The 16,277-nt window shown below is 58.8% G+C and overlaps 2 protein-coding genes across 2 annotated transcripts; both read right to left on the bottom strand.

Moving 5' to 3' along the window:
- Positions 1-4,468: 4,468 nt before the first annotated feature.
- LOC104383370 (zona pellucida sperm-binding protein 3-like) lies at positions 4,469-7,007 on the bottom strand. The gene is made up of 9 exons (XM_086620158.1): positions 6,639-7,007; positions 6,092-6,210; positions 5,899-6,002; positions 5,545-5,722; positions 5,327-5,447; positions 5,146-5,237; positions 4,834-4,970; positions 4,668-4,757; positions 4,469-4,593 (listed from the first exon to the last, which is right to left on the bottom strand). Exons 1-9 carry the CDS (start codon positions 7,005-7,007, stop codon positions 4,469-4,471), a joined length of 1,335 nt encoding a protein of 444 aa, XP_086476284.1.
- Positions 7,008-10,924: 3,917 nt separating this feature from the next.
- On the bottom strand, positions 10,925-14,162 carry LOC104378394 (zona pellucida sperm-binding protein 3). The gene is made up of 9 exons (XM_086620157.1): positions 13,761-14,162; positions 12,821-12,939; positions 12,640-12,743; positions 12,249-12,426; positions 12,026-12,146; positions 11,713-11,804; positions 11,385-11,527; positions 11,132-11,221; positions 10,925-11,040 (listed from the first exon to the last, which is right to left on the bottom strand). Exons 1-9 carry the CDS (start codon positions 14,160-14,162, stop codon positions 10,925-10,927), a joined length of 1,365 nt encoding a protein of 454 aa, XP_086476283.1.
- Positions 14,163-16,277: the final 2,115 nt, after the last annotated feature.

The following is a 16,277-nucleotide window of genomic DNA, read 5'->3' as shown; positions in this document are numbered from 1 at the left end:
GGCCGGTGCTGCGGCTTTGGGCCTGAGAACGGGTCTGGGGGCTGCACGACCCCCCTCCGCCGCGGGGCTCGCAGCTCGAAACCAGCCCGAGTGCCGCGTTTGCAGCGCGTGGGAACGGAGCCGGTGCTGCGTTTGTGGGCCTGAAAACAGCCGCGGGGGGGGTGTTGGGGCTCGGGCTGTGTCTGGGGCTCAGGACCCCCCAGCGCTGCCTTTTGGGACGGGGAACGGGCGGCTGAGCGGCTGTTGCCAGCCCCCAAACGCTGGCTCGGGGGGGTCTGTGGGTGAGCGGGTGGGGGTGAGAGCAGGGGGGTGGGTGGGTGTTGGGCCGGGTGAGGGGTGGGGTCGGGCAGGGCTGTGGGACCCTCACCACAGGTGGGGGTCTGGTCACGTTTGTCCCCGAAGCGCGGGACGCTGGGCTGCACCAGGCCGAACTCAATGTGAGATATGGGGGAAACAGGGTTGGGGGGCAAGGCTTTATTCACTGGGCACGCTCATTATGGGATAGTGGGAGAGTGATGACAGCTCATAGTGATACTCGTGTGATGACAGTGATTGATTTACGACCATGTCAACAGCCCCGGTGCTGCTGGGAGAACCAGGAGCAGCTTCCACTCAGAGGCAGCGGGAAGAGGCGAGGCTGGAGCTGGAGCTGTACTGGAGGCTGTAGGGCTGGAGCTCAACTGAAACCTGTAAGTGTGGGGCGAGACCTCGAACAATATGGTAGGGCTGGAGCTGACACAGGTACTGTAGGGCTGGAGCTGACATAAAAGATCATAGGGCAGGGGCTGGAGGTGGAATAAACACGGCAGGGCCAGGGCTGGAGCAACACGGAGCTGGAACTGAAATAAATTCTGTGAAGCTGGAGCTGACACAACACAGGGCTGGAGCTGGAATAAAGACCCTGGAGCTGAAACAGAGAGTGTAGGGCCAGAGCTGAAATAAAGATCATGAGGCTGGGGCAGAAATACTGACCATAGGGCTGGAGCTGAACCATCACTGAGCTGAACCGTGGCTGAAATCAAGAGTCTGGGGCTGGAGCTGAAATAAAAACTGGAGGTTTGGAGCTGAAATAAAAACCTGTGAGGCTGGAGCTGACACGATGCAGAGCTGGAGCTGAAATAAATGCTGCAGGGCAGGAGCTGCAATACAGAGTGTGGGGCTGGGGCTGAAATAAATGCTGCAGAGTCAGAGCTGGAGCTGAAATAAAAGCTCGTGGGGCAGGGCCTGAGGCAGAAATACTGACCATGGGGGCTGGAGCTGGAATAAACACAGCGGGGCTGGGGCTGAACTGACATGGAGCTGGAGCTGGAATAAATACTGCGGGGCTGGAGCTGGAATAAAGATCCCAGAGCTGAAATAAAAACCTGTGGGGCCAGAGCTGAAATAAAGCCTGTGGGGCCGGGGCTGGGGCAGAAATACTGACCATGGGGCTGGAGCTGAAACATCACAGAGCTGGACCGTGGCTGAAATAAAGAGTTCGGGGCTGGAGCTGAAATAAATAATGCAGGGGGTGATCTGAAATAGTGTGGGGCTGGAGCTGAAATAAAGACACGGGGCAGGGGGTGGGTGGAAACAGACTGTGGGGCTGGAGCTGAACCAGAGACCCCCGGACTAAAGCCGAAATCAATCCTTCGGGGCTGGGGCTGAAATAAATGCTGCAGGGCTGGAGCTGAAACACTGACTGTGTTGCTGGAGCTGGAATAAAGTTCCTGGAGCTGAAATAAAGCCCTGTGGGGCCCGGAGCTGAAATAAAGCCCTGTGGGGCTGGAGCTGAAATAAAGCCCTGTGAGGTGGGAGCTGAAATAAGGCCCTGTGGGGCCGGAGCTGAAACAAAGCCCTGTGGGGTGGGAGCTGAAATAAGGCCCTGTGGGGCCGGAGCTGAAATAAGGCCCTGTGGGGCCGGAGCTGAAATACAGCCCTGTGGGGCCGGAGCTGAAATAAGGCCCTGTGGGGCCGGAGCTGAAATACAGCCCTGTGGGGCCGGAGCTGAAATACAGCCCTGTGGGGCCGGAGCTGAAACAAAGCCCTGTGGGGTGGGAGCTGAAATAAGGCCCTGTGGGGCCGGAGCTGGGGCAGAAATACTGACCATAGGGCTGGATCTGTGGCTGAAATAAAAACTGTGGGGCTGAAATGATACAGCCTTGGAGCTGAAATGAGTAACATGAGGTTGGGGAAGAAATAATAACCCTGGAGCTGGAGCTGAAACACCGACCATGAGGTCTGGGGCTGAAATAAACGCTGTAGGGTCGGAGCTGGAGCTGAAACACCAACTGTGGGGCTGGCGCTAAAATAACTACGACAAGGCAGGAGCTGAAATAAAGCATGTGGGGCTGGGGCCGCAATACTGACCGTAGGGCTGGGCTAAACTCTCCAGGGCTGCTGCTGAAACGCCCGACGCTGGAGCCCAAAGAGAGACCATGGGGCTGGAGCCGAAATCGGTACCGTGGGCAGACGCTGAAATAAAGATGCTGAGGCTGGGGGTGAAATAGTGACCGTGGGGCTGAACCATCGCAGGTCTGGAGCTGTGGCTGGAATAAAGAGGCTGGAGCTGAAATAAATGCTGCAGGGCTGGAGCTGAAACGATACAGACTTGGAGCTGAAATAAACAGTGTGAGGGGGGGGCAGAAGTAGAGACCCTGGGGCCAGAGCTGAAATCAAGATGATGAGGCTGGGACGGAAATACTGACCATGGGGCTGGAGCTGAACATCACAGAGCGGGACCGCGGCTGAAACGAAGGGCAGAGCTGAGGCTGAGACAGTGCAGATCTGGAGCTGAAATAAACAACGTAGGGCTGGAGGTCAGATAAAGATGTGGGACAGGGGGTGGGTGGAAACAGACTGTGGGGCTGGCGCTGAACCGGAGACCCCCGGACTAAAGCCGAAATCAATCCTTCGGGGCTGGGGCTGGTGTGACACAGAGCTGGAGCTGAGAGACAAACCCTGGAGCTGGAGGAGAAACGCGGCAGAGCTGGAGCCAAGAGAGAGACCCCGAATAAAGCTGCAATCAGCGATGGGAGGCGGGGGAGAAACGGAGCCCGCGAGGCACAAACTGAAACACCCCCGTGGGGCGGGGCTGGGAGAGATGCTGCGGGGTCGGAGCTGGAGCGGAACCAAAGCGTGTGGGGCCGGGGGGGCGATGGAGCCCCCGGGGCCGAAGCGGCGGCGGGCAGAGGGGCCGGGCCGGGCCGGGCCGTCCCCGCGGAGGAGCCGGGGCGGGGGCTCCCCGGCAGGGCCCGGCCCGCGCCCGGCAGCCGCCCCCGGCAACGGGGGGGGCCTGTTCCGGGGCGGGGGCGCAGCTCCCTGCGGTGCTCGGCCCGGGGAGCCCCCGCGGAGCCCGCGGCCGTCCCCCGGCCCGCCCAGCCCCGCTGCCGCCGGCCCGGCCCGGCGCCCCCCTCGCCCGCGGCCCCCGGCGCCCCTCACCCGCGCTCGGGGCGGCCGCTCCCGGCTCTGTGCCCGGAGGGAGGCGGGGGCCGGGCTGCCGGGCCCCGGAGCCGAGCGCCCGGGGCAGCGCCGGGCCCCGGCGGCGCCGCTCGCCCGCGCTGTTCCCGGAGCCCCGCGGAGCCGCTCCGGCCCGGCCCGGCCGCCGCTTGTGCCCCGCTCCCGGACGGGGCATCTCGGCCCCACTCACCGCCGCCGCCGCCGCCGCGTTCCTCCAGGCCGGGCCCCGGCGCCGCGGCACGGGCAGCCCCGGCCTCTCCGGGCGCCCGGCCCCGCGCAGCCCGCTCCTTCCCCGGCCCGGCCCCTTCCTGCCCCCGGCCCCTCCCGCCCGCCCCGTTCCCCGCCCCGGGGCAGCCCCGAACCCCCCGCCCGGGCCCGGCCACCGCCCCGGGGAGGGCGGCGACTGCGAGTGGCGGCGCCGCGGGGACACAGCGGCTGCTCCGCTTCGGGGCGCCCCGGGCAGGGGGCGGGCGGGGACCGGGGCCCAGGGCCCAGCGGGGTCGGACCGGGGCGGGACGGATGGAACCGGGGCCACCGCGCCGCAATGAGCCCGGTCAAGGGCGACGGCGGGAACGCGGCGGGGAAAAACGGGCTGGGCGGTGCTCGGAGGGGCGGGGCATGTTGGGGGGCCCCCGGGGCTGTCACTTGTCCCCTTCGAGGGGGACCCCGCAGTCGAAGGCGTTGGGGTCCTTCCCCGGCTGAGCCGCAGGCCCCCCGCACCCGCTCTGGCCCCCGGGAGCGGTGGGTGGGGGCCGGGGGACGCAGCCGGGACCCCTCTGGGGCGCGGGGACTGCCCCCAGTGTCACCCACGAGTGGGGGTCAGCTCCCAAAACTGAGCCCCTGGGAGGGCTGAAGCCCGGGTGCAGACGTGGGGGACCCCCCGGGAGCTGGGGGGCTCCGGCACCCCCACAGCCCCGTGCCGGGGACGGATGCTCCCTCCCTGGCGGGGCACCCGGAACATCCCATGGCGGAGGGAGCAGCACGGCCACGCTCTGTCCTTCCCAGACTTTATTCGGCTCTCACCCCGCGCTCACGCCGAGGCCCGGGCGCACCGCCTGCGTCCCACGGCCACGGCCAGCCCCACGCCGGCCAGCCCCACGCCGGCCACCACGCACATCAGCCCTGTCCCCACGCCGGGCATCGCCATCACCCCACCTGCGAAAGCAAGGGGGGCTGTTAGCGTTCGGCACCGGGGCCGTGCCACGGGGCCGCGGCCGGCGAGGACTCGCCCTCACCTCTCTCCTGCCGCTCTCTCGCGGCACCCAGGTCCCTGGAGAGGAGCACGGGGCCGATGACCACGTCACCTTCGGCCTCTTTCCCTGAGGAGGAAGGAGCCGTGAGGGGCCCTCATCCCACAACCCCGGGGTGTCCCCTCCATCCCCATGGCGGCCATACCCTCGGCGTCGTGGCGGCGGAAGCGGCGGCCTGGCCATCGGTCCAGGGGGTTGAGCCCCCGGGAGAGTGCAGGGGACTCGCAGTTGCCCGTCTCGCAGCAGCTGCAGATGTCCCGGGTGCCTTCCACAGGTGCCCAGCTGCAGCGGGGTGGGAGCATCGTCACCAGAGCCCCCACCCCACACCAGCACCCACAGAGCATCCGTACCCCCTGAGAGTCTGGGTCTGTGACACATCCCAGTGCCACGGCAGGGCTGTGGGATGCTGGTGGGCACCAGCCCAGACGTGTCCCATCCCGGCATGGTGGCTACTCACGTGTTTCTGGCTCTGTTGAAGGAACACGCCTTGTTCAAGGGGTCTGGGGCTTGGTCCACTGGGGTCACCTTCAGGTGACAGGTGATGTAGATCTGCCGGGAGGGCAAGGGGGAGAGGTGGGGACCCACTGGTGGGGGCCACCGGCTGGATTCAGGGCTGGCGGTGGGACAGGCAGCCTTACCAGGTTCCTGGCGTCCCCCGCGAACCTGAACACATCGATCCTGAAGCGCAGCATGTCCTCCCGGGGCCGGGGGGTGATGAAGGCAGAGCTGGTGTCGTCTGACCTCCCATCAACCAGGCAGCTGGGGTGGGATGGGGCAGGGCGGGGGGGTGTCAGCATCCCAACAGGTCCCCCCTCCCCACCTCCAGCGCCATGGCCGGCGGATTCCCGGGGCTCACCCATTGAAGTCGATGATGGCGTAGTGGGGTGAGGAGTCGGTGCCGGGGCTCAGGGCGGCCACGCAACTGTCCACGAACAACCGCAGCGGCACGTGGCTCTCGGTGCCCACCTCCGCTTGGATGTTGAGGACGTCACCCAGTTGGAAGCCAGTGAAGGGTCTCTCGGCACTCCAGTCCTCTGCAAGGCAGCGCCAGGGTGATGAAGAGGAGGGTGGCTCCGGCCGTCCCCGAGCTCCCGTGGCACCGGTGCCAAAAGCAGGAGCACTGGTGTTTGCCGTGGGGTGGGGTAGAGGGTCCCCAGTGGGAAAAGGGTGGAAAATCCCCGGTGGTGGGTCGGGATGGCTTCCCACCTACCATTCATGAGGCGCAGGGAGAAGACCAACCTCTCCTCGGCCGACAGCGTGTTGCTGAAGGGAGCCCAGGTGGGGCGGATGGCGTTGCTGCTCACGTTCTCCCTCCTGGGCAAGGAGCACCGTGTGTTGGGACCCGGCCCCGTGTCGGTCCCCAGGGACCTAGGGTGGGGGTCCTGAGGACCGTGCCGCCTTACCTGGGGTAGTGGCACTCGATGGGGATGACGGCGGGGTTGCTGCGGATGATGACGGGGTTGCTGGCGGGGCTGGGGTCGTAGTTGAGGAGCGTGCGGTAGATGAGGGAATCCGGCGTGATCTGGGTGGAAAAGCATTGAGAAGCCGACAGCGGGGCCACCCCCGACACCCACCGAGCCACGTAGCTGGGAAACGCGAAGAAAGGGGGGAAAAAGCCAGGGAAAAGGGGGTGGAAAAGAGCCCAGCTCCGTTCTGGGCGAATTAAACTCCTTAATGGGCAAAAACATAAGCGAAACGGGGCTGGTGTGGGGGTTTGGCACTGTCGCCGTGTCTCCGGCTGAAAGGGCAGAGCAGCTTTGGGGGAAAACTGCTCCGGTTTGGGGAAAATCCCCACTGGTCCTTCCCTGAGGGGGTTCCTCCATGGTGCTCTGCGTCCGGGGATGCCTGGTGCACAGTCCTGTAGCCTGAGACTGCTTTTTAGGGAGGAAAACATGGGATGGCAGGTGGGATCCCAAGAATGGAGAAAGCGTGGTGGGGAGAAGGTCTTACCTGGACAATGCTGCCACACTCATGGAGGCCGGCGGTGAAGATGACGGTGTTGTGGGCAGGGTTCAGCGAGGAATGCTTACACGCCGCCGGCCCCAGTGTCAGGTCGGCCGCGTTGACCAAGCGCCCAGTACCAAAGAGGTCCCTGTGCACTGTCACCACCAGCTGAGCCTCCTGGCACTGCACCGTCACCGGCAGTTGGCTGGAGATGGCTCGAGATTGAGGCTCCTCTACCCAAGACCAGGTGTGGGGGTCTGCCCGTGCCCCCCGCCTCGCCGAGTCACCCCAGGAGAAGTCCCAGGGTGGGTAGGCGGCCACCTCGCGCGTCGCCCAGCAGAGGAGGGTGAGGATCAAGCCGCTTTTGGGTCCCATGACTCCTTCTTCCAGCAAACGCCGGCACAGAGAGCGGGTGCTGCTCCTCCAGCCTTTATATCCCACCCCCCCGACTCCGGGAGCCGTCCGCCCCCGCGCTCCCGTTTGGGGACCAATGGCACCCAAAGGCCAACCCTCGTGGGTGCGGGGAGAGGGGAGGCACGACCGAGGCATTTCCGGGGTGCTGGGACCCCCTGTTGCCAGGCTGTCCAAGGCAAGAGAAGGAAAAGAAAAACAAATCCAAAAACCTCCTCGTCAGCCTCTTTGGGGAAGTTGTTTATAAAACTCAGCAGAAGCCGGAGACGGGGAGACTGGTACAAAGCGGCGTGTTTAGGTTATAAGGTGATAAGGGGGTTTGTCAAGGCTGCGGGGGAGGTGAGAGGAGCAGGGGCCATGATCCCGATCCGGGGGCTTCCCGTCTCCCTTTTGCCAGGACTGTCCGTGCCCAGTGCTGCTGGCCCCCCTGCGACTTGGGTTTTCCGCTCGGATGCTGATGTGCTGGGAAGCCACGTGCTCACAGCTCCAGCCTAAACAGGGGCTTTAAGCATCTCCCGGTTCCCCAGCAGAGCTGGGAGCGGGACGGTCGGTCACCGCCGAGCCAGCAGCAGCCCTCACCACCGACACGAGCGTGGCCGTTCTCAGCCAGGACCCAACCGCCCCCATAACCAGCCTCGTCAGCTGCAGAGCCCCAACTTTTCTTTTTTAACCTCCAGCTCTTTGCCTCCTGGTTGGTCTCGTTGCCTTCAAAGAAACGGGCTCGGGGGAGAAGCAGCCAGAGGTGGGGGGGCTGCACCCATCACTCCCCATCCCCACACCAGTTTCGATCCCATCCCTGCCACGAGCAGGGCTGGGTATTACCCGGCTCCTCACAGCTGGGGGAAACAGGGAAAGCTGCTTAAAAAATAAACTCCAAATGTTTTCAAGCCTTGTTATTGGAATTTCTGTCCCTTCTTTTGAGCGTCTTTAACTCTTTTTCCCTGCCAGGGCTCTGCAAGCATCGCAGCAGTTCCATACGAGGGATGCTCCGTTTCATACCCCAAATCCCTCTCCCTCTTTGGAGGTCTCCCTGGTGAGCCTTAGGGATGGCAGAAAGCCTCTGCATTGGGATTTTGGGAAAATTAAAAGAAACAGCAAGTTTTTGGGGAGTGCAGACACCGGCCAGCTCACTCCCAGCCAAAATCCTAGAAAAAATTACGAACCGGAGTAAAACTTTGTGCTTTCCTCAGGGCGGGGGAACCCAATGCCCTGTCCCTGCTGCCGTCAGCGGGTCCAGGACTTCGCTGTCATGTTTAAAATACCTTGAGACTGGCACTGGTGTAGAAATGCCAGGGATTCCAGGAGGCTGAGCCCTGTGCGTCAGGGAGATAACAGCAGCAGGAGATGCTGAATCAGAAAATAAGCAGCTTCCCACCCCCTCCCAGAGAAGAACATCTCTGCTCAACCAGGTCCTTGGCTTGCAAGGACCACGAGAGATGCCTGGTGTCATCCCATCACATCCCGGAGAGCTGTATCCCTCTGTAGAGGGTCAGGTCGTGGGTCTCTGGGTACCAGGGCTTGATCCCAGCAGGAGAATAAATCCCTGCAGTGGGTCATCCCAGGTTTAGGTGGCTCAGCTCAGCAGAGGGTGAATCCTGGGTGGAGAAACATGCTTGGGTTCAGAGGAGAGAAGGGGATTTGTCTATGAAAAAGGGGGTCTGCTCCCAGGTTAGCCCTTGCCCAGACCAGCTGTCCCATCTTTATTCTAAGCACAACACAATGCTGGCCATGGACCAACACACTTGGGAAGACACGTGAGATCATTTTTTTTTGGAGGAGTCAGAGACCAGAAAGTCCCAGGGTACCAGAAAAGCACAAAACCCGATGATTTTCCCCCATTGTATAAAGGAGACTTATATTTCCTTATCAAATCAAGTTTTAAGTTAAAAAAAAAAAAATCTCTCATCAAACGGCAAGATCAGTGCTGCTGTTGAGCCTGAGGATGCTGCCCAGGAAGGGGCAGGAGCTGCTGGAGCAGGACAGCTGCTCCAGAAAGCATTTCCCCATCCCTGCTTTCCTTGCAGGCCAGATTTGGCCAATATTGGTCTTCCTTCCTTGGAGCCTGCTGAGGTATTTTGGTCAAGCAGCACATGCTGAGTGGCACAGAGGAGGGTTTTCCTTTAAAAGACTCCTCCACGTGTCTCAAACCAGGGAGATACTCCCTGCTCAGATCACATGTGCCAAGGGACAGCGAGGGCACTAAACATGTAGAGGAGATGCTGATCCAGAAGGAATGGGTTATGTGAGGATCTAACATGTGGCAGCAGCCACATCTCATGGTCCGGGAGGCTCAGGTTGGGTGAGGAAGTATTTCTTCTCCAGGAGGGTTGTGCAGCCTGGATTGGGCACAAAGAGGTGCGTGAATCTTCATCTACAGACATCGCCAGCCTTAGCCAGGCTGATACATCTGGTCTTGGACTGGAGACCTTCTGAGATCACTTCCACCCACATCTCCATGCCCTCCTCCTCTGTTTTATGCCCCAAAAGCTGATAGCTCACAGCTCTCATGGGACAGTGAGGGCTTCTCCCAGCTATTCCCCCTAAAAGCTCCTACCTTGCTACAAGACAAGGACCAAACCATCCCAGCAAGGGTCAGGTCAGATGGACAAGGAAAGGAACCATACCAACTCCAACCTAAAGTCAGTGCAGCTCCCTCATCCAATCCACAACTAATCTTTTAATTTTGAAGGAGAGCTAATTTGCTTCTAGAACTGTGAGCAACCAAACACAATAGCAAGGGACAGCCTGGGACAGTGGTTTAGATAACCCAAAGCCTTAAGTCCAGCTTGGCCCCTTGTACAAGGTGCTGTCTATCACAGGACATCTGGCTGAGGGTATCCAGGATGCTGGATGACACCCAAAGACACATCAGCTTGTGCAAGATCCTACTTTCCTCTGTCCTCCATGACCAAGAGCACTTCCCAAGCTCTCCCAGAGCAGACTAGGAGGCTACAGAAGTCCTCCTGTCCTCTGTAAAGCCAGCTCGAGGTGGCCCATGCTGCAAGCAAGCTCTAGCTCCTCACAGGTCTCAGTTTACCCTGAACCCAGCATCCCAAGATGTTCAGTTCCCACCACTGCCTAGAGTGGGAACCTCTTCCAGCTCATGGGGAGCAACAAGTCTTGGGGCAGCAACATCTTGCTGCTATGGCTGCCCTGCTGAGCAGAAGAGCCCAAATTTTAGAGCAAGGGGAGGAAAAAAGCAAACGTGACGCAGACACATCAGAAAGTCCCTTTCTGGAAGGGGCAGGGGGGAAGTAGAGGCAGAAATTCCAGTCCCTGCCCCAAGGACTGTTTATACATTTCAGCCAAGGCTTGTTACGTACAACTATGTGTAAACAGTCCTTGGGGCAGGGACTGGAATTCCTGCCTCCCTCTGTCCCAGGAAGAGCCCAACCCGCTGACCCTCGAGTTGTGCTCCCTTCTTCATCCAGCCAAAGCTCAATTTGTCTCCCAGAAACAGCTTCAGGAAGGAGGAAAGCCATCCAAGTTCTACTAAACCCTTAGTTCCCCTTGGCTTATTGAGTAAAGAGTCACCAGTATGGAGCAGACCCAAGTAGCTCCAGAAAGGTAAAGTGGTTTGAGGCTAAACTTCTAAAAAAGAAGAAAACAGAGCATCTGTACAGTGATTTTTTTTTCCCCCCCTTTTGCATCAGTCCCCAGTTAGGTGCTCTGGGAGATGTCCAAGGCTGTACCAAGCTTGACTGAGGACAGGGCTTCGGGAGAAAGATACTCAGGTTGGGTTTAGGGAGGCAAGAGAAGCCCAGTTCAGGTCAGCATGAAGATCTGATTAGCTCAGTTGTCCAGGAAGACATCTTCTCTCACAGTCCTCCAATTTATTTTATTTTTTTATTGGACAGACTATAAAAGTTGGAACCAGTGTCTTAAACAGGGTTGCTGGGTTTGTGGCAGACAGTCAGAGCTCCTAGAACAGCAAGGATCAGGATGACTAAACCAGCGACTGCGGCCAGCCCCAATACCATCCACAAGTGACCCGCATCTAGGAAGGAGAAGTAAGGAGGTGGGTTATGGCCAGAGCCAGGACATACCACACAAACCACCACCACCCCCCTTCCCTGGGTTTGCCCTACCTTCTGAAAGCATCCTCCTAACTGGTTGATCTTGCCAGCTGTGGATGAAGAGGGGTCCAACCACAACATCTGCTTCTTTCACCAGGGGATCTGGAAGGGAGGACCTTTAAGTGCTCAAACTCATTTGAACATCTAGCTCTTCCAAGCCTTGGATCAGCACTGAGGAGCCAACAGGTCGAGGCAGCTCTGGCCACTCGGCTCCAAGCAAGTTGCCACAATGGTGACAAAACCCAAGAGGCACACTGAGACCTACCAAGGTCAGAGGGCAGTTCTCTCCGGACACGTCCTCCTTGCCACCGGGAGGGAGTGTGGAGCCTCCTGGAGTGCCTAGCCAAGCCACAGCTCCTCATCTCACAGCAGGAGCAGACATCCTGGGTGCCTTCCACAGGAGCCCAGCTAGAAGAGAGCCTTGGTGAGCAGCTCACCCTGTGGCAGGAACCCTTCACATGCTTTGGGGTCTCCTAGGGGAGACTGAAACCCTCCCAACCTAGGTGGCCAACCCCACCTTCCTGGAAGGTGACACATGATATGAGAAGCCCAACCTCTTCACCTTTGGGCAAGCTGCTGTTCCAGCTACTCACAGGTTGCTAGCTTTGTTGAAGGAGCAAGCCTTGTTCAGAGGGTCAGGAGCTTGGTCAGCCAGGGAGACCTTCAGGTGGCAGGTGATGTAGATCTGAGGACACCAGGCAGAGCAGAGAGGTTAGGCTGTCCTTTGTCTTTATGGCTTTCCCCCACGCACCATGAAGTCAGTCTCCCAATGGGACCACCACCTCCCCAGGGTACTCAACCCTGCCCCAGCCTCCTTCAAGTCACTTAAGGGTTCAGCCATTGAAGCCCATTAGAAGGCCTTGTCTTGACCAGTCTCAGAACTGGTCTCCAAGGAAGATGATTTACCAGATTGCTGGAGTCTCCTGCAAACTTGAATGCATCTACTGCAAACTGAAGCACATCTTGCCTGGGTCTTGGGGATATAAAAGTTGAGGTGGCATCATCCAGTTGCCCATCCACCAGGCACCTAGGTACAAAACCAAGGACCAGCAGGATCCCAATCCCACTGTCAGAGATATCCATACCTTGCAGAAAGACATCTCTAAATGAGGGCACCACCAGCTCTTACCCGCTGAAGTCAATGAAAGCATACTGGGGAGAAGAGCTCCTGTCTGGGCTTGAGGTGGCCACACAGTTGTCCACAAAGAGCCTCAGAGGTGCATGATTCTCTACACTGACACCAGCTTGGAAATGGAGGACCTCTCCCAGTTGGAACACGGTGGAAACTCTCTCAGCACTCCAGTCATCTGGAAGGAGAGGCATCACCAGGCACTCATGAACAGGAAGCCAGATTGTTCTTCGCTGCTTCCACCCAAGGAAACCCCAACAGGCACAGGGTGCTCACCAAAACCTTACCAAACCCCAGTTGCTCCAGGAGAAGCATCAGCAGGACCATGTAGTAGAAGCACGGCCACCTCAGAGGTGCCCTGCACTGGAGGAGACCCTCACTCAAAACTTACCGTTCATGAGGTGCAGGGAGAAGGGCAGCTTCTCCTCAGAGGACAGGGTGGAGTGGAAGGGCACCCATGTGGGCTTGACTCCATTGCTGCTCACGTTGTGCCTCCTGGGGAAGGGACAACCATGGTCAAAGGCTCTGCGGCAGCAGAAGGGTTTGCTCAGTGCTCACCAACGTTGGCTAACCTTGGGTAGTGGCACTCAATAGGAACCACGCCAGGGCTGGTGCGGACCACCACAGGGTTGCCAGTAAGAAGTGGGTTGTAATTTAAGCTCGTGCTGTAGACCAGAGCGTCTGGGGTCACCTGGGGAAGAGACAAAACGCATTATCCAGTCATTAAGAGCCTCCTTCCTCGGCCACACCCACAGAGCAGCACATTTACAACCTGGACATTCAGCACCGAGATGTTTCTTCTGGCCATCAGCCAGAGTGTTTGGGCTGAAGGCAACCAAGCCGCACCCATCCTGCTGCAGGGAATGCTCCGTGCTGGGAAGCTGCTCCAGCCTGTCCCAGGAGAGCCTCTGGTCAGCAGCAGGGCTGGATGCAGAGGTACTCAACTCAATTCTTATTTTTCCCCACCCCCTCCTCCTACTTTCCATGCCCTGGAACAACAGACAGGAAGGTCTGTCCCTCACTGTAGTGGAGGATGACTTCTGCTCAGGGAGGATTTAATGAATTAGCAACCTGCTCTAGTGGAAGGTGTCCCTGCCCATGGCAGGGGCATTGGAACTAGATGATCTTGAAGGTCTCTTCCAACCCAAATTGTTCTACAGTTCTACCATCTGCTGCAGTGGCTCCCAGCACCAGGGCGTCTGGGCTCCACCCTGCAGAGGGCAACAACAGCTTAAGTAGTCCCAGGAAATTTAGATACCTCTATATTCATCAAGAAAAACCTAATTTCTCTGCCCCTCACACACCCTTCCCTGCTCACACAACACCAGAGCTAGCCCCTGGGGCAGATAGAACAGCTTCTGCTGCCCTTCAAAAGCAGATCAAGATGTTCAGTTTCCAGAAAAGGTTTTGGAGCATTTCCCTGAGCCCACCTACACAGCAGCTCTCTGCCAGTCTCAGCATCCCAAGAGGAAGACCTTCATCCTAAGGTTCCATCCCCACCTCCAGCCTTACCCTAAGGGTGCTGCCACACTCGTGCAGTCCAGCTACGAAGGTCACCGTGGTCTCAGCAGCGCTCTGGGCTACCGGCAAGCAGGCAGCCAAGCCCAGGGTCAGGTCTGCAGCCTTGACCAGACGTCCCGTGCCAAAGAGGTCCCTGTGCACCGTGACCACCACCTGCGCCTCCTGGCACTGCACGGCTACAGGGTGCAGCAGGGCAGCAGCCCGAAGCTGGGAAACATCCACCCATGCCCAGGGAGAGGGCTGGGAGAAGGCACGGGGCTGCCCCAAGGAAGGATCCCTTCCATACCTCCACAGCTCTGCCTCCCCTCTCAGGAAGCCCCAGGGGTCATAAGCAACCACCTCCCCAAAAACCCAACAGAAAAGAGCAAACCCCAGGCTGCTTCCAGGCCTCATCCTGCCTACCAAGGTCCAGCACAAAGAAAAACTCCTCTCCAGGGACCTTTTATAGCCCACACCTCCCACAGCCACTCCCACCCCAGGTGATGCTCAGCACACCTCCCGTAAGGGCAATTGGCAACAGCTGAGAGCACCCAGTTCCCTGGGGAACCCATCCTGGTGGGCTCTAATGAGGTGCTGGGTGGGTCCTTGGCCCACAGGAGAGATGTCGAGTTTGCTGTGCAGCCAACTGTAGTCTTTTCCCCTGTTTTTTGGTAACAACCAGCTCTATGAGATCCACAGAGACATGTCCCACCTCCAGACCATACGTCCCACCTCCAGATCATGGGGTCCTTCTGCAGTGGGGTGGCTGGGGGACACTTTCCCAAGGCAAACCCACTCTTCAGGTGCCCAATCTTGTCCCTGTCTCCAGCTCTTTCAAGCTGGTGATGATCCTCACGGAGCTGCTCATGTCAAGGGCAATTGGGGATTTCCCAGACGCGAAGGACTCATGGCTGGCTCTGTGCTACCAAGCAAAAGTTGATTTTTTTCTTGAGGAAAAAGGGGAAATTTAACCTTGAATTAGGTGGAAAAATAGAAGGAAAAGGGAGGATCATGGAGGAGATCCCCATCAGTTGCCCTGAAATGTGCCCTTGCTCCTGCAGGAGCAGACCCCACATAGTAGAGTCTGCACCAGTGGTGCTGCCACTTGTGTTTCTTGGTGTTTCCCAGGATTTTAGCAAAAAGGAGGAAAATGCTTGTGCCCATGAGGCTGTTTAACTGTTTCCTGAACAGACTTGTCACCTGGAACCACCGGCTTCCCGGGCAGGACTGGTGTTGAAATGAATGGTAGTAAAATAATGAATAGAATAATCTTTATCAGGAATAATATTAGGTGTGAGTAATAAAAAATATTTCTAATAATTATTAGACCTGGGGCAAAATGGTCTCCACGGTGTCTGGGCAGTTCATCTCTTCCTGAGATGATTCAGCAGCAGGTTGTCCCCTCCGTGGTCCCCAGGAGGAGGGGACCAGGGCAGGTTGACCCAGCTGAATCACCCTGCGAGCTTCCTTGTGCCTGGTGAAGAGGATGTAAATCAGGAGGAAAAGCAGTTTGTGCCTTGAAGTGGCACCGAGGAGGAGCACGGCTCTGGACAGAAGTCCTTGTATGGGGTTTTAGGGACAGGACATGGGGAGGACGTTTGCTTTGTCCCTGTCTCTCGGTAGAACATTGGTGTGCTCGTCTCTTTGCTTGTCCTCGCCGGTGAGGACCAGGTGAGATGCCCACAAGTTTGGGGCAATAGTTGTGGCTGAGTTGGGCTGTTTTGGCATGATCCAAATGGGAGAGCTGCCAGCAGGACAGCTATCTGTGTCTTTGACACTGTCCTGCACATCCTTGTCTCTAAATTAGAGAGACATGGATTTGATGGATGGACCACTCGGTGGATAAGGAATTGGCTGGATGGTCGCACTCAAAGAGTTGAGGCCAACGGCTCGATGTCCAAGTGGAGGCCAGTGACGAGTGGTGTTCCTCAGGGGTTGGTGTTGGGGCCAGTGCTGTTTAACATCTTTGCAACATGGACAGTGGGATTGAGTGCACCCTCAGCATGTTTGGTGACGACACCAAGCTGTGTGGTGTGGTCAACGCGCTTTGGGGAAGGGATGCCTCCAGAGGGACCTTGACAGACTGGAGAGAGGTGGGCCTGTGCGAACCTCATGAAGTTCAACAAGGCCAAGTGCAAGGTCCTGCATGTGGGTCGGGGCAATCCCAAGCACAAGGACAGGCTGGGTGGAGAATGGATTGAGAGCAGCCCTGAGGAGAAGGCCTTGGGGGTGCTGGTGGATGAGAAGCTCAACATGAGCCGGCACCGTGCGCTGGCAGCCCAGAGAGCCAACCGTGTCCTGGGCTGCATCCAAAGCAGCGTGGGCAGCAGGGCGAGGGAGGGGATTCTGCCCCTCTGCTCAGCTCTCGTGAGACCCCCCCTGCAGTGCTGCATTCAGCTCTGGAGTCCCCAACATCAGAAGGACATGGAGCTGCTGGAGCAGGTCCAGAGGAGGCCACGAAGATGATCTGAGGGCTGGAGCACCTCTGCTATGGAGACAGGCTGAGAGAGTTGGGGCTGTTCAGCCTGG

This window comes from Tauraco erythrolophus, chromosome 14 (genome assembly GCF_009769465.1).
Source record: "Tauraco erythrolophus isolate bTauEry1 chromosome 14, bTauEry1.pri, whole genome shotgun sequence".
Classification (NCBI taxonomy): domain Eukaryota; kingdom Metazoa; phylum Chordata; class Aves; order Musophagiformes; family Musophagidae; genus Tauraco; species Tauraco erythrolophus.
Note: the sequence above shows the minus strand (reverse complement) of the source record. Positions and strands in the feature narration are given on the sequence as shown.